The sequence below is a fragment of the Rana temporaria genome, chromosome 1 (genome assembly GCF_905171775.1).
Source record: "Rana temporaria chromosome 1, aRanTem1.1, whole genome shotgun sequence".
NCBI lineage: Eukaryota > Metazoa > Chordata > Amphibia > Anura > Ranidae > Rana > Rana temporaria.
The window spans coordinates 205,875,332-205,899,913 of record NC_053489.1 but is presented as its reverse complement, the minus strand read 5'-3'; the positions used below and the strand labels follow the sequence as shown (position 1 = coordinate 205,899,913).

General features: G+C 41.4%; 1 protein-coding gene across 1 annotated transcript in view; it reads left to right on the top strand.

Moving 5' to 3' along the window:
- LOC120935893 (catechol O-methyltransferase-like) overlaps positions 1 to 14,378 on the top strand; it is a 30,355-nt gene extending 15,977 nt beyond the window's left edge. The window contains exons 3-5 of the mRNA XM_040347930.1: positions 574 to 767; positions 10,231 to 10,362; positions 12,890 to 14,378. Of these exons, the coding sequence (XP_040203864.1) occupies positions 574 to 767; positions 10,231 to 10,362; positions 12,890 to 13,069 (506 nt within the window). The 3' untranslated portion in view covers positions 13,070 to 14,378. The remainder of the gene's footprint in view (positions 1 to 573; positions 768 to 10,230; positions 10,363 to 12,889) is intronic.
- Positions 14,379 to 24,582: the final 10,204 nt, after the last annotated feature.

Here is a 24,582-nt window from a genome sequence, read left to right as displayed (position 1 = left end):
TAAAATTAGCACTTTAGATTTCAAACGTTCGAGTCCCATAGACTTTAACAGGGTTCTAAAGTTCACACGAACATTTGGTGTGTTCGCAGGTTCTGGTGCGAACCGAACAGGGGGGTGTTCGGCTCATCCCTAGTCTATTCTAGGAAATAATAGTTTATCTTCTGCGTAAAATTGTCAGGAGACTGAAGTTATCACATATATCATATATTTATACACATACTGGAATAGTATTATTTTAAAAGACTGTGCCCAGCTTGCATTGGCACTCTGAAGTGAAGCCCCATTTATTCGAACGTATGAGAAAAAATTTCAGGAAGAAGAAATCTGTCCTGTGACTTTGACACAACATGATAGGGCTATCCTGTTATCTGGAAGTGATCTCTGCATTGTGGGAACCCACAGAGGACTTTGGAGGCTCCAAACTGCTTTCTGCATTTCATAAAAAAAGAAGGTAAACATGGGCACAGCTACACATTTAAACCTGTTAATTCATCTATTCATCTTAGTTTCTCAACTGTAACTATTTTTGTGGTGAATGTGTCTCAACATTTATATTGAATATTTGTGCAATAGGTCTAATCCTGGATAATGTAGTCAAAGAAACTGACCCATCCCTGGTGCTGGAGCTGGGCACATACTGTGGGTATTCTGCTCTTCGCATAGCCCAGATACTAAAGCCTAATGCTTGTCTAATCACCATTGAAGAGAAAGCAGTTTATGCCGCTGTGGCCAGGGAGATGATTGAATTTGCTGGACTCAAGGATAAGGTATACATAAAATATATATATATATTTAAAAAAAAAAAAAGGACTCAAAAACTGCTAAAACATTTGGTAGATGCTGAAGGGGTAAACAACCTTTATTTAGTTCCTTGTACTAGTCAAGGTGACTGTAAAAAGAGTAATAAATAAATATATACATAAATAAACCTGCTTTGTGCAATGATATTACACAGACTGGCCCCAAACCTGCTCTTCTGGGGTTCCCGCCAGCCCTCCAGGCTCCTCCTCTTCTGAGTGTGCCCCCAAGCCTCTTACTATGGGTCACACCTGTGGGCTCGCTCCCGAGCTGAGCTGTGGCGTCCATTGACACACATGCATCGCAGCTCAGCAGCAACCATGCCTTTTGCTCAGAGGTTTAATATTGACAGCAGCAGGAGCCAATGGCCTCCTGTGAGATAGGGGAGTAAAGAGCAGTGCTGCTACAGATGGGAAACAGTGCTGGATTGAGATCTGGCATACCTTTTGCTATGGGGGCACACACGCGGGCTCGCTCCCAAGCTGAGCTGTGTGCATCTATTGACACATGCAGCGTGGCTTGGCACCGCCCCCACCCTTTCCTTACAGGTTTCATTGACAGCAGCAGGAACCAATGGCTCCTGCTGCTGCCGAGCCTCCTTTATGAGAGGGTAGTAAAGAGCTACAGATCGGGCTCAGGTAAGTCTTTCAGAGGGGACTGAGGGGGGGGGGGGTTGTTAACTAGCATGGAAAGTTTTTTTTTTTTACCTTAATGCAGAGAATGCTTTAAGGTAAAAAAAAAACAAAAAACTTTTGCCTTTAGAACCACTTTTTGGTGGCCTGCTCATCTGATGCATTAGGGTGCCCCACTCTCTTTGCTGCATTTTTAAGTGTCCTCTTTTTAGGAGTAATAAAAAACAACTGCAAATAATATATATTCTAAGGAAATATCTTTGATGCTACCCATGCCATTAAGGCCACTTCACTCGAGAGGGATTTTTTTGGTTGAAACCTCCTGCAGAACCAACATTTCTGCACTTATTGGTTCCAACTGCCAACCTACACGTTAAACACAGGAGTGACTTGGAAGTTGACAAGAAGAACCAGCGAGTGTAGCAGGGTACCAGGAGACTAGCACTCCCAATAAATTATGGCTTCTGCAGAATTCAATAGTTTCTATTCAATAACGCAGCATAAGTTGCAGAAAGAGCAGAATTGAAACAATTCTTATGCAAGGGTTTTCTTTTGGCCATTTTAATATTATATCACACACACATAGTATCTCACAAAAGTGAGTACACCCCTCTTATTTTTGTAAATATTTTATTATATCTTTTCATGTGACAACACTGAAGAAATGACACTTTGCTACAATGTAAAGTAGTGAGTGTGCAGCTTGTATAACAGTGTAAATTTGCTGTCCCCTCAAAAGAACTCAACACACAGCCATTAAAGTCTAAACAACTGGCAACAAAAGTGAGTACACCCCTAAGTAAAAATGTCCAAATTAGGTGCAAAAGTGTCAATATTTTGTGTGGCCACCATTATTTTCCAGCACTGCCTTAACCCTCTGGGGCATGGAGTTCACCAGAGCTTCACAGGTTGCCACTGGAGTGATCTTCCACTTCATGACCACATCACCGAGCTGGTGGATGTTAGAGACCTTGTGCTCCTCCATCTTCTGTTTGAGGATGCCCCACAGATGCTCAATAGCATGGGTGCTCAACCTGTGGCTCTCCAGCTGTTGCAGAACTTCAAGTCCCATCATGCTTGTAACAGTCAGTAGCTTGCAATGCCTCATGGGAATTGTAGTTCTGAAACAGCTGGAGAGCCACAGGTTGAGCACCCATGCTCAATAGGGTTTAGGTCTGGAGACATGTTGTCCAGTCAATCACCTATACCCTCAGCTTCTTTAGGAAGGCAGTGGTCGTCTTGGAGGTGTGTTTGGGGTAGTTATGTTGGAATACTGCCCTGCAGCCCAGTCTCCGAAGGGAGGGGATTACGCTCGGCTTCAGTATGTCACAGTACATGTTGGCATTCATGGTTTCCTCAATGAGCTGTAGCTCCCCAGCACTCATGCAGCCCCAGACCATGACACTTCCATCACCATGCTCAACTGTAGACAAGACACACTAGTCTTTGTACTCCTCACCTGGTTGCCGCCACACGCTTTACAACATCTGAACCAAATAAGTTTATCTTGGTCTCATCAGACCACAGTAATCCATGTCTTTATTCTGCTTGTCTTCAAACTGTTTGCAGGCTTTCTTGTGCATCATCTTTAGAAAAGGCTTCCTTCTGGGATGATAGCCATGCAGAACAATTTGATGCAGCGCGCGGCGTATGGTCTGAGCACTGAAAGGCTGACTCCCCCCACCCCTTCAACCTCTGCAGCAATGCTAGCAGCACTCATATGTCCATTTCCTAAAGACAAGCTCTGGATATGACGCCGAGCACGTGCACTCAACTTCTTTGGTTGACCATGGCGAGGCCTGTTCTGAGTGGAACCTGTCTTGTAAAACCGCTGTATGGTCTTGGGCACTGTGCTGCAGTTCAGTTTCAGGATCTTGGCAATCTTCTTATAGCCTAGGCCAGTGATGGCGAACCGTGGCACTCCAGATGTTTTGGAACTACATTTCCCATGATGCTCATGCACTCTGCAGTGTAGTGGAGTATCATGGGAAATGTAGTTCCAAAACATCTGGGGTGCCAAGGTTCGCCATCACTGGCCTAGGCCATTGTTATGTAGAGTAACAATTCTTTTTTTCAGATCCTCAGAGAGTTATTTTCCATGAGGTGTCATGTTAAACTTCCAGTGACCAGTATGAGAGAGTGAAAACGATAACACCAAATTTAACACACCTGCTTCCCCATTCACACATGAGACCTTGTAACACTAACAAGTCACATGACATCAGGGAGAGAAAATGGCTAATTGGGCCCAATTTGGACATTTTCACTTAGGGGTTATACTTACTCTTGTTGACAGTGGTTTAGACATTAATGGCTGTGTGTTGAGTTATTTTGAGGGGACAGCAAATTTACACTGTTATACAAGATGTACACTCACTACTTTAAATTGAAAAAAAAAAACAGTAATTTCTTCTGTGTTGTCCAATGAAAAGATATAATAAAATATTTACAAAAATGTGAGGGTTGTACTTACTTTTGTGAGATACTGTGTGTGTGTGTACTGTATATATATATATACAGTGATGAAAATAAGTATTTGAACACCCTGCTATTTTGCAAGTTCTCCCACTTGGAAATCATGGAGGGGTCTGAAATTGTTATCGTAGGTGCATGTCCACTGTGAGAGACATAATCAAAAAAAAAATCCAGAAATCACAATGTATGATTTTTTTAACTATTTATTTGTATGATTCAGCTGCAAATAAGTATTTGAACACCTGAGAAAATCAATGTTAATATTTGGTACAGTAGCCTTTGTTTGCAATTACAGAGGTCAAACGTTTCTTGTAGTTTTTCACCAGGTTTGCACACACTGGAGGAGGGATTTTGGCCCACTCCTCCACACAGATCTTCTCTAGATCAGTCAGGTTTCTGGGCTGTCGCTGAGAAACACGGAGTTTGAGCTCCCTCCAAAGATTCTCTATTGGGTTTAGGTCTGGAGACTGGCTAGGCCACGCCAGAACCTTGATATGTTTCTTACAGAGCCACTCCTTGGTTATCCTGGCTGTGTGCTTTGGGTCATTGTCATGTTGGAAGACCCAGCCTCGACCCATCTTCAAAGCTCTAACTGAGGGAAGGAGGTTGTTGCCCAAAATCTCGCAATACATGGCCCCGGTCATCCTCTCCTTAATACAGTGCAGTCGCCCTGTCCCATGTGCAGAAAAACACCCCCAAAGCATGATGCTACCACCCCCATGCTTCACAGTAGGGATGGTGTTCTTGGGATGGTACTCATCATTCTTCTTCCTCCAAACACGGTTAGTGGAATTATGACCAAAAAGTTCTATTTTGGTCTCATCTGACCACATGACTTTCTCCCATGACTCCTCTGGATCATCCAAATGGTCATTGGCAAACTTAAGACGGGCCTTGACATGTGCTGGTTTAAGCAGGGGAACCTTCCGTGCCATGCATGATTTCAAACCATGACGTCTTAGTGCATTACCAACAGTAACCTTGGAAACGGTGGTCCCAGCTCTTTTCAGGTCATTGACCAGCTCCTCCCGTGTAGTCCTGGGCTGATTTCTCACCTTTCTTAGGATCATTGAGACCCCACGAGGTGAGATTTTGCATGGAGCCCCAGTCCGAGGGAGATTGACAGTCATGTTTAGCTTCTTCCATTTTCTAATGATTGCTCCAACAGTGGACCTTTTTTCACCAAGCTGCTTGGCAATTTCCCCGTAGCCCTTTCCAGCCTTGTGGAGGTGTACAATTTTGTCTCTAGTGTCTTTGGACAGCTCTTTGGTCTTGGCCATGTTAGTAGTTGGATTCTTACTGATTGTATGGGGTGGACAGGTGTCTTTATGCAGCTAATGACCTCAAACAGGTGCATCTAATTTAGGATAATAAATGGAGTGGAGGTGGACATTTTAAAGGCAGACTAACAGGTCTTTGAGGGTCAGAATTCTAGCTGATAGACAGGTGTTCAAATACTTATTTGCAGCTGTATCATACAAATAAATAGTTAAAAAATCATAAATTGTGATTTCTGGAATTTTTTTTTTGATTATGTCTCTCACAGTGGACATGCACCTACGATGACAATTTCAGAACCCTCCATGATTTCCAAGTGGGAGAACTTGCAAAATAGCAGGGTGTTCAAATACTTATTTTCCTCACTGTATATATATACACATACACACACACACACACAAATACATATACACTATATATAGTGCAAGTGTAGGAATTGTTTTTTTCTAAATATGCGCCATATTCTAACAGTGATTTATTAGTTTGCACAGTAAATTGTGTGCATATTCATTTCAGTTTGCCAGTTTTGTGCAAATAGGGAAATATAGATTTGCCTTTCATATTAATGGATAATTGAAGTACATCTTTACACAATCCATACTTGTGTATGCTCAACCAGTGGCAAAAACGTCTGTCATAGCCACCCACATGATCCCTATTGGGCCCAGCTAGAATAAGGATGGGTAGAGTGTCCTTTAGTGCAGTAGTCATTAACCCTGTCCTCAGGGGCCACTAACAGGACAGGTTTGCAAGATAACTGAAATACAATCACAGGCGATATCATTTGCTCAGCGATTGCAGTATTCTAGTCTGCATCTCCCCAAGGTAATACATAAAATCTGGCCCGTTAGTGGGCCCTGAGGACAGGGTTGATGACCACTGCTTTAGTGTCCATTGGCCGTTCTCTTACTTGTGCTACCCCAAGTTGCAGGACATGTGAAATCCCATGCATCTCTACGAGAGCCAATCCAATTGACACTACAGAAGTCACAACGATTTTAGAAAAGGTTCCTGCACTACTTTGATCTGACTTTGAAACAACTTCAATGCCAGAGAGTGTAAAAGTTATAATAAAATCAGACTCCAAAGTTGCAGTGAAAACCAGTTTTGGAGTGGGTTAGTGTGAAAGGGGCCTTAAGCCTCGTAAAACACACGATCAGCTTTTCCGATGGGAATTGTGTGTTGACAGACTGTTGGCTGAAAATCCGACCGTTTGCACGCTCTGACAATTGTTGTCAGATTTTCCGCGGACAAATGTTGGATGGCAGGCTTTAAAATTTTCCGGACAATGGTCTGTTGTCAGATTTTATGATCGTGTGTACACGAGTCAGTCAGACAAAAGTCCAAACATGCATACTCCGAATCAATGCTCAAACATGACATTAGCAGAAGTCTGGTCTAGTACGTCACTACGTTCGTGTTTGTTGCCAGACCATTTTGTGCAGTTTGTATGCAAGACAAAATCCGGGCACACACCCTTCGGACAAAAATCCAACACTTTGTCTGCTGAAAATCCAATCATGTATACGAGGCTTTAGTGTTGTGCCTCCCCTCCATTCTCCCTGTCAGTGAGGGAAGTGCAGGCAAATGCCAGCTCTGACAACAGAACCAGTAGGTGTTGAGGAAAGAGTACATGCATGCAGTCTAACTTTGACGTACTGCCAGTGTAGTGGCCTTATGCTGGGGGCAGTGGGGGATTGGGTGGGGAGATGTCAACACTGCCACTAATGAAGCTGGCGAAGGTGGGTGGGTTACAACTACACTTTATAAATATGCCCTTCCCCAGCTTCATTGGAAACAATGCAATTACGACCCCTCTTTTCCCCAGCGTTATTGGTGGCAGCATAAACTGCACGGTTTTCATTACCAATGAAGCTGGGGAAGGGGAGGGGCAAGAGTGGGCAGGACGGTCAGCTTTGCAGTGTCAAGTGGAATGGGGGTGCCATTTGCCACCTAACTCTATTCAGATCTCCACCAGCATGGGACTGCACATAATATTGACAGCTCATCCATTGGCGCTGTCATTTATGAGCACAAAAGCTGTCCGAATTCGTCTGACAGATATGATAGATGTCTTCTATTAACCACTTAACGCTGCTGCTGCCACAACCGAGGTATCCATCTTTTCAGTGGGCGGGCCTGTAAACGATAACGGCGGTCTCCGCCGCGAGATCGCAGTTATCGGTGGCGGGAGAGGGGCCCCCCCCTCCCGCCGCTTACCGGAGCCGTCGGTAGCGGCGGAGGAGATCGGATGCTGCTGCCTGGTGAGGGCAAGATGGCCCCCCACCCGTCCTCATAGCTCTGCTCGGCGGAAGTGACGTCAAAACGTCAGTCCCGCCCAGCGTCTTAAAGAGACAATTTTTTTGTTGTCATTTTTTTAAATGACAAATTTTCCATTTTTTTTTTTTTTGCATTTTAGTCTAAATATGAGATCTGAGGTCTTTTTGACCCAAGATCTCATATTTAAGAGGACCTGTCATGCTTTTTTCTATTACAAGGGATGTTTACATTCCTTGTAATAGGAATAAAAGCGATAATTTTTTTTATTTTTTATTTCAGTGTAAAAAATAATAAAATAAATAAAAATAAAAAAGAAAACAAAATATTTTTTTTTTTAAAGCGCCCTGTCCCGACGAGCTCGCGCGCAGAAGCGAACGCATACGCGAGTAGCGCCCGCATATGAAAACGGTATTCAAACCACACAAGTGAGGTATCGCCGCGATCGTTAGAGCGAGAGCAATAATTCTAGCCCTAGAGCTCAAAAAATGCAACCTATAGAATTTTTTAAACGTCGCCTATCGAGATTTTTAAGGGTAAAAGTTTGACGCCATGCCACGAGCGGGCGCAATTTTAAAGCGTGACATGTTTGGTATCATTTTACTCGGCGTAACATTATCTTTCACAATATATAAAAAAATTGGGCCAAATTTATTGTTGTCTTATTTTTTAATTCAAAAAAGTGAATTTTTTCAAAAAAAAGTGCGCTTGTAAGACCGCTGCGCAAATACGGTGTTACAAAATGTATTGCGATGACCGTCATTTTATTCTCTAGAGTGTTAGAAAAAAATATATATAATGTTTGGGGGTTTTAAGTAATTTTCTAGCAAAAAAAAATGTTTTAGTCTTGTAAACACCGAATCTGAAAAACACCTTCTGTCCCAAATTAACTAAATGTGTAAGAGAAAGTAGTGGGAGCCTTCATCTACCACATGGGTGCTCACCCTGTGGCCCTCCAGCTGTTGCAAAACTACAAGTCCCATGAGGCTTTGCAAGCTGCTGGCAGTTACAAGCATGACTCCCAAACGCAGAGGCATGATGGGACTTGTAGTTCTGCAACAGCTGGAGGGCCGCAGGTTGAGCACCCATGATCTACCAGCTTGACAACAGTGATCTGGTGAGCTGTTAAATCTTGTGTGAATCTCAGGCTAATAGAACTCTGGATGGGGTCCAGCAGCCCAGTAGAACTCGCAGAACAAGAGGTGATCCACCCAAAACTTCTCATTTTATCCCTTGTGTTCCGACTCCCCTAACCATCCACTCCCTGATGGATGGGGCCAGTCTGAGCAACAGATCTAAGCATTTTTTTTTTAGGGTGCTTTGTAAATATTCTCCACTGTTTAAAATTCTAATGCACGTTCCCTTTTCCGTAACAGCTTATTGTGTATGCCATATTGTACATTCCATGTTCTGTACCTCCTCTTTCTGTATGCTCTACATTTGCTGTTTGACACCCCCTCATTCTTTACATAATGTTCATTACCTATGCTGTTATGCCTCATTTTATATGCCATGCTATACATTCCTTATTCCACACCCCCTTGTTTCAACTGTATGTTTCCTATGCCACACTGCATTTCCTATTCCACAAAACCTCATTCCATATGCAATGCTGTATGATCCCTATTCCACAACACTTCTTAAAGAGATTGTAAAGCTCCTAAAAAAAAACAAAACATGCAAGACAGAAGGCATAATGAGCTAGTATTCATCGCATTTTAGCTTAATATGAAATACCTACCTTAGAACAATGCCCTTCAGTGCCGCCTGCACTCCGCTCACATGGCTGACATCTCTACTGGAGTTACTTTCGGGTTTGCATGGGTGCGGGTGCCGCCGGTCATGGCATGGGGCCTGAAGAAACGGCACAAGTGGGCTATTCCTCCAGTGCACATGCACCGACGTTGGCAGCAGCATACATTGTAAATATCTCTGAATCGACACAAGTTTAGGAGATATTTACAGTACCTACAGGTAAGCCTTACTATACGATTACCTGTAGGTACAATTAAAGAGGAAGACTTTACTTCCTCTTTAACCATTTGCAGTCCAAGGCAAATTTTACATTTTCACACACGTTAAAAGCAGTATTTTTTGCTAGAAAATGAGCAAAATACACAAATGAATTCTAATGCACATAAACACATCATCATACCTGTCAGCCTGTCCAATTGTATTCTATTACACTGCTTCAGATTTCTTTACAAATTATTTTATGTGAAAATGTGTAAAATATATATTGTGCCCCTTGAAGTGAAAAGTTTGGAGACCTCTGCTTTAGTAAATGCAATACTAGAAAACTGTAGTAGTTAATGTATCTTTGCCCATTTTTCAACTCCACTATATTTTATACAGTCAACTCCATGGGTTGTCACAGGAATCAGTTGCTCATGTCATCTACATTCACTATTGTGTCTTGCACTTGTGTTTTTCTGACGGTGAAACAGCTGCTGTCATTTTACTGTAACTGTGTCAATATAAAATAACATTCTATAAAGGTTGGGTTCACACTATTGCAAATTTTAGTTGTAATAGTAGGAGATTTTGACTGGCTCTCTATGGAGCCAATTCACATATCTCCACTGTGGCTCTGATGCAAATTTGCACAGGAGCCCTGTGTATCCTTTGATCTGTTTCAGGTCCGAATTCAGCCCAAAATTTGGTCTGAAATCAGACCTGAAACGATGAATGAGGATACACCAGACCCCCGATATGAGCCGTATGCAAAGATAGTGGGAACCCAGCCTAACGCTGCATTTCATGTCTCCAGATCAAAATAATAGAAGGCTCCACAGAACAAATCATTCCAGGGCTGAGAGCAGATTATGGTGTGGAGAATGTCAACTTTGTATTTATTGATCATTTTAATGAGCGATACACTGCTGACACCAAATTACTTGAAGTAAGTATCTTAATTAAGACCACTGCAGAAGAATTATCTTTGAAAAAATTTGATGAAATGTAATCTGCACTAGGGTACATAGCCCAAATACTGTTCTTATCAGAATGCTGACACAGACTAGGGGCTAGATTCAGTAAGGAGATACGACGTCGTATTTCTGATTTGCGGCGTCGTATCTATGTGCCAGATTCTTAGAATCAGTTACGCATAGATTTCCCTAAGATCCGACTGGCGTAAGTCTTACACCGTCGTATCTTAGGCTGCATATTTACGCTGGCCGCTAGGTGGCGCTTCCGTCGATTTACATGAGGAATATGCTAATTAGGTAGATACGCCAAATCACAATAGTACGTACGCCCGGCGCCATTTTGTTACGTCGTTTACGTTAGGCTTTTTCGGCGTAAGGTTGCTCCTGCTATTATGAGGCGTACGCAATGTTAAGTATGGACGTCGTTCCCGCGTCGAATTTTGCAATTTTTACGTCGTTTGCGTAAGTCGTCCGTGAATGGGGCTGGACGTAATTTACGTTCACGTCGAAACCAATACGTCCTTGCGGCGTACTTTGGAGCAATGCACACTGGGATATGTACACGGACGGCGCATGCACCGTTCGTAAAAAACGTCAATCACGTCGGGTCACCACCTATTTACATAAAACAAGCCCCCCTCATCCTCATTTGAATTAGGCGCGCTTACGCCGGCCCCATTTACGCTACACCGCAACTTAGGAGGAAAGTGCTTTGTGAATACAGCACTTGCCTCACTTACGGCGGCATAGCGTAAATACGATACGCCGCCGTAACAATGCGCCAATCTACCTGAATCTAGCCCTAGGTGTTCTTTCAGGAGGCCATTAGGAAGGCCTTACCTGAGAGCAATAAACATTCTTCAAACATCACAAAATTTAGGAGTCAAAATGTGCACTTTTTTCAAAACGAGAGCAAATGTGTTTTATTGGAAATTTCAGATATCAATTTTAAGATTCATCATGGGAGAAGAGTGTGATGAAATCATTGCCAAGGAGAAAGTCAAAGATATGACCTTCAACGTGGCCCCAATATATAGGTTCCATAGAGCTGGAGTGTGTTATTGCGCTATACCTACAATGGCTTTACCTTAACCCGAGTACACCACTTGACCACGTATGCCAGATGCAATGCTTTAGAGCATAGCTGAATGTCTGGTAAACTCATATCTTTTTTATTGATCCACTTTGTTCTTTTTCTCATTCAGAACCTTTTGGAGGAATCACCTCTTAACAAGTATGGTGCATGTGTCACTAAAAAGGATACATAAAAATAGTGTTTATCCGTTATGAATTTTTTCCCCCCCAATTACTGTATTTATTGGCGTAGAACACTCACTTTTTTACTCTGAAAATAGAGGGTAAACTGTGCCTGCGTGTTATACGCAGGGGGCTGTGGAAAGTTTTTTTCCTGAAACTTCCCGCTTAAAAAGGTAGGGTGCGTGTTATACGCCGATAAATACGGTAATCTACAAAGTGCATAAACAATAACCTAAATGTAATTATTGGTGTGTACTGTTCCCTTAAAGCAGCAGCAATCCTTCATGGTACACTTGATCAAAGTTGACAAAATAGTCTGGCTGAGGGATACTCAGCCACTCATAGGCATTAATGTATTCTATCAACGAACACAATCTTCCTCTGAGCCAGAGGGGTGGGCTGATGACATTACAATTCCCAACTTGTTTGCGTGCTGCTTCTGCAGGTAGGGCATTGGGCAAGCCCGTTCACATGAATGGGATGCTCTATTCATAATAAATGCGTGCTTAAAACCCTTTTAAAAGCGTTGCACACCTGCTAACCACATATGGGGTGCCATTAGGAATTAATGGCACCAAAACACACAATGTTGCAATTTTAGCGTGATCTTGACTCGCAGGCACAATTGCATGATTCTGATATGCTAAGGTGTAAATGGGGCTCTACGGATTTTGTAGGAATATGGTTCAGTGTATGCGCATCAGTTTGCCTTCCTTGGACCACTTTTGGTAGGTCCCAATTACAACTGGAAACATCCCACAAGAGCTGCAGTTTAGGAGTTTCTCTGTCCTAGTATTTCCATTACATATTACCCTTGTCAAAGTCATGCAAATTCTTACATTTGCCCATTATTTTTCCTGCTGTAAAACATATCAACTTCAGAGACAACATGTTCACTTGCTGTCTAACACATCCCACCCACGTTCAGATGCCATTGTAACAAGATAATCACTGTTTATCCCTCATTACCCGTCAGCAGGCACAGATACCTCTTTTAAGTGATGGGGTCAACATAGCGCCAGTCAAACCAAGTTTCAGAAGGTCTACTTTTATGCAGCTTCACTCACATATACACAATAGGCCTTAGCAAGCTGCTGTGTGGACCACAGGTCAATTTGTAATTAAAAGATTAACATAAAGGCTTGCAATTTTCAGTGTTGGCATCACATGATGGTAAAGAATTAAAACCTGGAACGTTTGCAGCCACTCTAGATGGTTAACCGTCTCCTTCAATATTTGCAGGAATGCGGGCTACTCAAGAAAGGATCGGTGCTATTAGCAGACAATGTCGTATATCCTGGTGCTCCAGATTTCCTGAAATATGTAAGGACAAGTGGTCGCTATGACTGTACCAACTACCCATCTCACATAGAATACTCTGAAAAGCCAGATGCGCTGGAAAAGGCTGTTTTTAAGGGGTAGTGGTCATCCATGCAACGGAACCCGTTAACAAAAAGCATCCTAAATACTCCGATAGATGTCATCTGAAAGTACATTACAATTTTAAATAAAAGTTTGCAAAAAGTATAAAGTGAGGCCAAACACAATTCAAAGTGCTGAAAGCATATCTAACACCAAAAACAAGAATTGAATATAGTGCTGATAATCGGTCCTTAGATGTGGTGTCTACATTAGATGTTGAATTTATTAGACTTGGTTTTTCTTTATGATCATTTGGTGATACTAAAAAAAATTAACATTATTTCTGGCTGTCTACCCTCCATTGTATCTATAGAAATTCCATAGTTGTCACACATGCTGGACTTTAAACATGTCTGCCTTTGTTCACCTTCATTACATGGTGAATTGATGGAACAGATAGTTTAAACAAGATAGATAAGGATGCATGTTCTTTTTACGTCCCAGGAAGCAAGAAGGAGACTGGGTTGCTGGCAAGAGCAACAAGCAGTTTTTAGACTTGCTAAAAATAAAAATAAAAAAAAAGTGAAAAAAGAAAAATAATGCAGCCTTCACATCTCTAAGGACTGGCAACCTGCAATATATTACACTTTTATTTTTGGGTTTAGGTATGCTTTAAGTCATGTTCTGTCAGCTACACATGCATCCACCACTACCAGGTGTATCTTGAACTTAACAGTAATTTGAGCGTGAGCGTATATAAATATAGTATGTTGACACGTGTTACATTTTCAAAGAAGATGGACACCAGCAGAAGCAAGGTGGCGGAGGCCATGTTGGTACACCCTGGACTGCGCAGCACTAAACCTTTAGGCTTTCAAAATTAAACATGCAAACAGCATCACAGATATCAATATACTATATTTATTTATATACAAAAATATACTGTGAAATTCAAGACATAGCTGGGTGTACTAAGATGTCCACGGCCTTCTTCTGACTGCAAGTGTTCTTTCAGACGAGCAAACCTGGTAGTGGTGGAACGCATTCACAGCTGACTGACTGTCACTTCCTAATCTGAACACCGGCAATATACTTAAAAGATCTCTTGATTTGATGGTTTCAAATGCTCTTTTGTGCAAGTAAATGTTTAATGCAAAGAAAAAAAATTACTCCGATGAAAAATGATTGTTCATTGATCAAATTGCATATTTAGTGAAAGCTACTGAATTAACAGTTGAAAAAATCATTAATTATTCTTCTATTATATTAATCGGTATATGGCCAACTATATCTGATCTCATCACAGTTCAGAATGAATATTGAACATGTTGACTAGTTATGTAATTAAAGTCTGAACCGTAAATGTTCACTGTTATATGGATTTTTTTTCCCTTCATTATACAAATATCATCATAGGAACCAGGGGCAGTGAGATGATGGCTGCAGGCTCCACTTGCCTGCAAGAGGCAGTTCTAGTTGACAGCACCACTTAAACAGAACATAACAAAAGGTGGTTTTGGGAACTTCATTAGCCACAGTTACTGCGCATAATGGCAAGTCAAAAATTTAAGATTTAGGATATTTGTAAATGGTTTTCTACAGTATCCCAATGTTCTTTCATTCCCACCCTCAAAACATAGTACTCGTCTCAGTAGCCTTTTGAGGAACTCTTAAGCCCCCTTACTAATCATGGTACAGTGGTTAAACCAGTTTTATGCCCATAAAGTTACTGCCCCAGAATTAGCACACAGCCTTAAAAACATAAAATGACTACTACCATGAATAAATTCTTAGATTGGGGTTTTACTTTTGTCACAGACTCACTTTAAGGCTGGGTTCACACCATGTGCAGCCACAGGGCACAGCAGGGGGTCCAGTGCGTCCCAGTTCACAGTTTCAGGTCCAAATTTTTGGCTGAATTCAGACCGGAGCCCAAGATGCACAGGACTCTTCTGCTGGGCGCTCTGCGGGCACCCCGGAGATGTGTGAACCAGCTCTATTGAGAGCCAGTCACACTCTCCTGTAATGCGACTTGGATGCAGAGAAACCCAGCCTTAAGTGGCTGTAAAGGCTAAAAGGTCATTTACTTTCATGCATGAAGGTAAAAACAAAAACTTGTGTGTTGCTAATCCCCCTCAACACTTACCCAAGCCCCCTCTCCATCCAGCGATGTGCACGGGAGCCTTGGCTGTCCTGGGGCACAGCAGCGGGTGTCCATTACAGCCAATGACGAGAGAGCTGGGCCAGGCCACGACTATGTGTCTTATATAGGCATAGAGTGGTGCTTCGGAGCGAGCATGCACCAGTGCTCCAATAGCAAGCGGCTTGCCATTGAGGGCAGTGGTCAAGGGGGAGGAGCGAGGAGCACCAGCAGAGAACCCAAGAAGAAGAGGCTCTTGGCTGCTTTGTGCAAAACCACTGCATGGAGCAGGTAAGCATGACATTTTATTTAAAATGGAAGTAACCCCTTCTATCGTTTTCAGACAAGGAAGCTGCCATCTTGGCTTCTGTTTATTCTACAACTGCAATGATGCATGTGATCAGTTATGACACCAGCCATTGGATGGTTTGACAGTTTGGTTGAGAGCACAACTAATGGGAGTGTTACATTTACAGCACGTGCCAGAAAACAGTTTCATGGATGGTTTACTTCCGCTTTAAAAACAGAAAAAAGCTTTTAGAATCATGTTAATGATGAGGTCAGAGTGGAAATTAATGACCTCCTCTAACAATTTAAATATAATGAAACATTCAGTAGTTTTAAATAAATCTAAGTTTCTTTGGATTTATGTATCCTAGCCAATAACCAAACAACATTTAAAGCGGAGGTTCACCCTAAAACTTAACTTTCTAGCTATGCTATCTGCAGCCTTAATAAAGGCTTGTAGCGTTGTCATTTTTTTTAAAATCTGTACACTTACCTGTCTTCAGCCTCACTTCCGGGTCTTCTTCCTTGCGGGGAGTGGGCGTGTCCCTCCTTTTCCCCGACGGGGAGCTCTGCGCAATGTCTCCTGGGAGTGAGTGTTGATCCTCCCAGGAGACGCGCTATGGTAGAGGCATAGATGATTGACATGCGGCTAAAGCGTGTCACGCCTTCTGAAAATATCCAAGGGGGACTCGGCTCTTTACGGCGCCTGCCGTGTAGAGCTGACTGCGCAGGCGCCGTATAGTGCCGACTCGCAGCTCGGCTATTTCCGGAAATCTGGTGACGCGCGTTGTGCGACAGGGGAACTGTCGGGGAGCCGTCAATCATCTAATCCAAGCATAGGAACGCCCAGTCCAGAACCCGGAAGCCCAGGACAAATTGACAAAAAAACGGTATGTACGGGGGGAAAAAAAAACTACATACAGAAAATGTCCTTAGTATGCCAAGTCTACTGCATTTAATTTTAGAAATTTTTTTTTGGGTGAACCTCCGCTTTAAAGACAAGTATAATATCCCTTATTTACATAACAGACTATAGTAAGGTGGTAACCCAAGAACTGAGTAGTTTGAAAGTTTAACTAGATAATATAGCACCTATACATTCAGGAAACCCCTCAATCCACAGTTTTAAATCTGAAACCAAATACATGTCTGTGCAGCATAAGACTTTTGGCATGTGCCAAGCATTTTTTGGTTGTTAAATTCATGGAAAGAGAGGCACACAATTCAGGATTATGGGTGACTAAATTGTAAAAACTGTATTGTATGCCAAAGACTGGACAAACCTGCATATGTATCGTCAGGAGCATATAAAATGTGATGATTTTCACGTCACTATCTGCTACTAAGGGAGAGAACACAAGGGAAGAGGCAGTGTTTCGTCCAGGCATGGTTTATTGAAAACAGGTCAAGCTTGTCATCTGTTCACACCTGGCACTGTACAGGCATTCTGTCTATCCAGATTAGTAAAACATCAGTATATATTACACAATGTTATTTCAAACATGTTTTTTAAGTTTGAATATATCACTTTGAAGGGGAAAAGAAAAATCAAAACTGTTCACCTAACAATCACTGTAAAACCAGAACTGTTTCTTTCTTTATAATTATTATATTACAGTCTAAATACAATTCAGAAATCCCATTGGCTTAACTTAATATGAAAGTGTAGCAGAGGATAATTGTGGGAACTTTCCAATAGAACATTTTTTCCATTCTGCTTGTATCTATCATGAAGATGTGTTTAAGGCACATGATAGTATAAACATGTTTTACTTGTAGTTACTAATCAAATGGTCTTCATATTGCATTTGACTGCCATGCTTTAAGAGACGTGTTGAAACATTCTTACAACTTTGTGTTTATTATTGTGGCAGTAAAGAGTTTGGTGTTGCCTTGCACATAACATCGTTCTTAACTAAATCCTACGGTTATTAGGTTTTAGCCAAGACTTAAAAGCCTAGGACTGGATGATAAATGGTGCTGCAATAAGGCTATGCAAGACCCACACGGTTTTATTTAAAACGAATATAACCAATCCTTTAATACCAGCCTTAAAGAGGAGGCCTATTTTCTGAGCATGTGCAGCTTAGTGACACTTTCCAAGTTAATGCAGGCCGGATGACATACAGTGTCACTGTTATGCAGGCAGTGGAGATTCATTCCCTTAAACACTTAGTAAGCTGGTTAAGATGTAATGCATGGGATACACTGAAATGACTAGCTCCCATTGGGATTTCACAGCAAAACTTCACAAACTGTACAAAAAACAAAGTATAAAAATGAAAAAGTATAAAACATCTGAATATACCAATAGATAGAAATGCAAATGTGTTAAAAAAAAAAAAAAAAAAAAAATCTTAAAACATACATTTGAGATGTGCCTGCCAAATGTTCTTATGATGGAGGTAATTAAGTAGAGTACATAAGGTGACACGGCATGTCTTCTTGTATTGGACAAGGAATAATGTTTTGGATGGCTGTTTCCCAATGTCTGCCAGAGTGCAGGCAGAATGGAATCCTCGGCCATAAACTTAATGGGACCTAGATTCGTGTGAACTGAAAAGCACCTTCATTAAAGCGGGGGTTCACCCTAAAAAAAATAGACTGTTATATCCAGCATACTGCTGACATCAACAGTATGCTGGTTTTTTTTTCCGGTCTGTACTTACCTTTTTCCGTCGTTTTTACCCGGCTTCCGGGTTCTCGCTCCCCCGGGGAGTAGGCGTTCCTAAGCTCTGCATAGATGATTGACGTGTGCGTCATTGCCTTCCGAAAATATCCGAGTTGGACTCGGCACTTTACGGCGCCTGCGCAGTCAGCTCTACACGGCAGGCGCAGGCGCCGTATAGTGCCAAGTCCCCGTCGGATATTTTCTGAAGGCGATGACGCGCACATCAATCATCTATGCAGAGCTCCCCGTCGGGGAAAAGGAGCGACACGCCCACTCCCCGCAAGGAAGAAGACCCGGAAGTGCGGCTGAAGACAGGTAAGTGTACACATTAAAAAAAAATGACAACGCTACGCCTTTATTAAGGCTGGAGATAGGTTAGGCAAAAAGTTAATTTTAGGGTGAACCCCCGCTTTAAAGCTGAACTTCAGCCAGAAATAGTTTCAAATATTTATATAATTTGTAACCTTCAATCAATCTTTGTGTAACTGGATTCAGCAATCCAGCTATTGATAATGTAACATAACAAAAAGGTCATTCTCATTGATATCGATTTCATAAAACTAGTGGCTGCTAGCTGCTAGATGAACAATACCCAAGTTAAACTGCAAGTTAAACTTATTGTGGATGAAGACCAGTGCTCCCACTATAGTGCTTCACCATTCAGTTGAGATTAACAGTAAGTTTAAAACTTGGTGTCGTCTGTAAAATTTGAATCTTTATTGGCTACATACTTAAACACACTGGTAACAAGTGTGTTTTAGTATGCAGCCAATAAAGATTCAAATTTTACAGACGACTACACTAAATTGCCTGCTTTAACTTACTATAGATCTCACCAAATCTTATAAACATTGCCAGCAGGGCTGGACTGGGACAAAAATTTGGCCCTGGACTTCATCCAGACTGGCCCACTTTGACATGTCTCTCCTATGGCGGGCCGGACAACTCCCGCACCCCCCCCCCCAGCCACCCAAGCCCCCTCTCCACCTTCACTAGCCACTAGCCATTCTACTTTATTAGAATAGAACGGTTGGTACTGGTACTCTTGTAGGCAGTACCAGTGGGGAAGCTAGACATTATTTCACCCGGGGCACAGAATCAGTTCGGTGCCCCCCTTATGGGACAAGATTAGGCAGAAGTGAGAAGCTCCCAGGCCATAGCTGTTGAGTCAGCTGTCTGTCCCCTCCCCCATGCTCCTCTGTCGTCGTCCCTGCTCCTCTGTCATCCCCCCTGCTTCCTTGTTTCCCCCAGGTGAGCGCTGCAGGGAGGGAGAGACAGAGGAGCGAAGGGGGGCAGCGGTCTGCTGTCACTGAAGCCGGCCCACTGAGCCATCGGCCCACCGGGAAACTCCCTGTAGTCCCAATGGCCAGTCCATCCCTGATTGCCAGTATAGTGTTGATGCCTATAGCTGTAATTGAAGGACCTGGAAGTCTGATAGACAGGCCAAAAAACTCCGGCTTTGTTCCACCCAGCTTTGAGAGGCACACTAAAAATCACTTCCCAATGCATCAGGGGAACTGTAGTTTGTTATAGCAGCCATGCATCCTCACAGTAAGTGGGGTCGGTGCTTCCCTTCTGAAACCCAGATATAGCGGAGATTTCTAAATGGAAGCATTGATATTGTAGAAATTATAAAGACGAGGATATGCATGTTTAACATTTTTATAGGGACAAGGAAGTGTAGGCAACTATTCGTAACTAGGACAGGGTTCAGCTTTAAGGTTATATTGGCCTACTTATTTAGTGAAATACTTCCAAAATGGCAACAGCAATGCACTGTGGTAAGGAAACTGCTGTTCGTATTATATAGATTTACTCCATGTTTTGTGTAATGAACACTTACAGAATCAATGAAGAAAATTTTACAGCATATTGCAAATATTGTTGTCCGTTTAAATATATTATTGACTAAATTCAAATCTACAAAAAAGAGTTATAAATAAAAGCATAATAATATGTGTGTCAAAACAAACAGGTATTTTTCAGCCATATTTCTACACAACTACATATGAACAGGGTTGTCCAATTCTGCTCTAAAAGGACCAAGATTTTCACACAGTTTTAGGATTTCAATTATTAACTCTATGAAATTAAAGTGCAAGTCACTAAGCAATACCACGTCTGTCCACAAATCCTTGCCTGCATGAAATCTTTGGACACTGGAGCTGGATAGTCCAATGTGTGACATATTGGTGGCAGAAATGTGCAATATAGATCTAATATATTCCTTACATGAACCAACAACTACTACTAGACGTAGCCTTTCCTATGTTTTCCCTATAATTGGCTCTAGTCAGGTACAGGATGGCGACGTACATGGAACTTCTAGCCGAAAAGGTCTGATGAATGTCGACTAGAAATACAGGAATTTTTGTATAGTAAATCACTGATCTCCAAGGAAAACAGTTACTCTGTGTTGATATATCCTTTAAAAAATCTAAATGCACCATCTCACAATCCAGTAAACACCCTAGGATCAATACAATTTACACAATTACCACCATATGGGCTACCTACAATTATCAGGTTCCATCAGCTGAGCAACAACGTAAAATCCATTATAAAAAAAAAGAAGTGTAATAACCAAGTCACCCAAAATTTTCAGCACCAGAGATAATATAAATATTTATATAACAGTGTTTATAGTCAGATTACAGTCAATGTATCAGGACAAGAAGATCTACATGTTTCATGTTCCTCCTCCGAGTAACAAGCTATGCCTGGGTTTGACTCACCGCTCTGAGAGTTTGGCACTTACAGCTCTACCACTCATTATGTTAAAATGATCTACTGTAGACTATATATAGATCCAGCATGCTACTGCCATATGACACTTGCCGATGACAGGAAAAATCACATAAAATGCATGAAGAATGGAGGTACTGCTGCTTCACTTATAGCCAAATCCATGGCTGAAGCATTTTGCAGGCGTAATGTTCACCCTAGTCTCTATTTCAAGTAGCCAATAGGAAAAAAAAAGCCAATTTCCCAAAGCGTGATGAGACAGCTAAAGTGAACCCAGACTATATGAATATTACAGCAACAGTAAATCAGCCCCTTTACATGCTGGAACATCCAGCCAATAGGAGCTTGTAACACCACTGACATTACTCAGTAGTACAGGTGTAGTAACGCACAATAACCAAGCATAATTAATCTTCCACTGGTTATGATGAACTAAATTGTCTTCTGTGAGCTGTGCCTTTTACAATGTCACTGCTCTATACTGAGTAAGCCTGTGAATCCCTGTGTGTCCATTGATCTCAGAGTCCTTTTGAACTGGTTTACTGAACATGGCAAACAATGTGCCTGCACTGTGTACGAGTGAAAGACACTAATCACTTGATGATGAGAATCTACAACTGACATAAGAGATCTATTTACATATGTATATGTAATGTTTGCTGAGAAACATCACAGCCCTCTCACAGTAGTTGCTGACACTGAGCAGGTGCTTTTTTTATTTTTTATTTTAGAGAACTTGTTGGGCACTAGCTATATTTTTGGGATCACTGAGAAATTGTTAGAATTGATCCAAAGTTGTATTCCGGAAAAAAAAAATATATGCAGGGTTTATAAATATCAAATACAAAGACTGCCGACTAAAAGTTCAGAGAAGGCATTTGGGATCAGAGGGTACATCAATATGTGGATATGCAGCATTCTTTCTATTTTACTTTAGATGTCTTTGCGTTATAATATAACAAAACATTATTATGGCTAAGAGTAAGGTTTTCTAAACTCTAGTGCTCATTCACTACATATAGTCCTGTTAGGTTGCTCACCCGTCTACATTAAAACATCAAACACTAGAAAGAAGAAACGCTCTTCTCAGTTTTTTTTTTCCGGACGTTGGAATCCCAAAACGTCTAAGCAATTACTCTGGAATCGCAAATCATAGTTCCAAGCGAAGGACAAAAAATACATATCGGAGGCTGCCGATACAATTCCAGGCAACAGGTGGCGCACATCGGCTATAGAAAATGATATACAAACAAGCCATGTCCTTAAAAGGCATGCTTTGTATGGTAATATAGCAAAGTCAAACGGCAGAGTTAACATTGCAAACAAACAAGAAAAACTGTCCAAATAGGTGTGAGAAGAAACCACAGATACGATCTCATGTACTGTCTATGGTACATCACCCACAGAGTTGATGGCAGTAAGCAAACTCTTGCAGAAAAGTCACATACAAACTAAACCAAGAATGTGTTATAAATTTTGTGTGACCAACACAGTAATTACACCTGTGTTTTATCGGATATTACAAATGTATATGCGCTTCAGTACAGTGGGTTGGTGCACAGAAAATCTTACTGACCTGAAGAATTGCTGAGAAAACCACCATTGTTAAATACATTTTGGCATGAATGATCACTCTTTTCAATACATTGGCCTGGGTTGGAATGGACAGTTAATGCCGTTTTCCCCCTTCCCCATTACTCTGCCACAGAAAATAGAAGACTCATGCCCATATATGATGCACCTTCACAGCACACCAAGCTGTACCCACCAACAATGCCTTAACTGCTGGAACAGAGAAATATGTGCAACTAAAATAGATGCATAAGCTTCCTGGGATCAAAAACTGCCCAAACCTCTTCTACCCCCAACATGGATATGGGCGCTTAACTTTTCTGTCATGTGTAGCGTAAAATGCTTTAATAGAAACATTCTGACATTTGACAAAACAGTCAAGCGCAAGCATACACCCCAAAAGCACCGTACTGCTCCATGAATCCTAACAGCAGAGGGGTTGGAGGACTGCGTAAGGCTGTGTGTACATAGCTTAGAATTTGAAAATGAAAATTAATTAACTTTGGTCCAGAGTCTGGCCACAGCCTTTACATTACAAAGGGCAATCAATCCCACTTCAAAAATATCTCAGTTTCTGCAAATTCTTTATTTAAGGCTCATTTATGTTTGATGAGCAAAATATGGGACATGCTAGTCACCTGGCTGCTTTTATTTCAAAACAAAGTGTTATGTTACCCCACCATTTCATATCCCCGATGTGTACGTGTTACCATGTACTTGTGCGAAAAAGTAACCTGTTCGCTTTGTAATTCTTACCTTGCGTGAAATACCTGGTGATCCAGCTAGTCCCCTTGCTTACCCATTTCAAACTGACCACACTAGGCATTACAGCATATTCTTCTCAAAGTGGTCAGTTTTATGGCTGTGCTGGGAGGATAGTCTGCTTGTCCTCCAATGGCCAACACTTATGCTGACATGCACCCCCCTTGACTGGGAAGATGAGTGTTCTACTCTTGTTCTACCCCCTGGTGATACGCCCCACTGCATTCTCCACTTCTACCTCTCCAAATGCCTGATGCACTTGAGAACAGAGGTTACATGATCACTAATTTAATAAAAAAATAAACAAACATACGCACTACACATTTTACCTTGAAACAAAATGGGTTGTTTTACAAGGTGAGGGTTCACATATACCTTAAGAGTCACTGACTCTGAATAAGTATGTGGGTTAGGAGTTCTGACTTTACTTTGACTTTTCTTGAGCTGCATTGTTCCAAGTCATGAATTTACAGTATTAAAAGGCAGCTCCAGCATAACATCCAGGCAACCAACAATCTAAAAGGATATTAGGAAGAGAGGTGAAATGGACTCCGTTTCTCTGATGAGTGGCTTCTTTTCACAATGCAGGAGTCTACCTACACACACGAGTACATCATGAAAATAATCATTACAAACCCTAACCCATCCACCCACCACCCAAAACAAAATACAAGTAACACCTAACCCTTTTGTAAAATGTTTGTTTGAGCACCTACTGAAAATACATTAAAATTCAACTGTGACTGTAATTTCTTATTTTAATCAAAAGATTGCAGCAATGGTTCAATGATAAAAGGTCATAAAACGGTTGTGGTAATGGCCAAATGAGAAAACTGTTCAGAAAAGACTCCAAGACAGTCTGTGAAGTAGAAAGTCACCTCCCATGGAATCTTTTGCAATGTGAATGAAGAAAGAGCACAAGTTAAAAGGCAAAAGTATTTTTACAGCAGAATTGCCTGCACACAAATTGAAATTTACAAATGTACTGTGGCTGCAAGCTCTTACTCTGGGTAGGTTACCGTATGAGCCCACTAACTGGTGTAAGGCATGAGACATTTAATATATACATATATATATATATATATATATATATATATATATATATATATATATATATATATATATATATAGTAAATTTTAGAATGTTTACAAAATGATGTATATGTATTCCGGTTGATGACATGCACACTTGGCGTAAAAGTCCTGTGAAGGTCTTGAGAATCTGGCAGAACCGAGTTGATCTTTTGCGCATTCCGTAGACAGGTAAAAAAAAAAAAGTAACATAGGGAAATGATCTGCTGCCGGTAAATGAAAAGCCTCACATAACACATTCCACCTCTTTCTCAAAAAAAAAAATGAAACCCGTGGGGTCTACTACAGCAAAATATGTTTTTC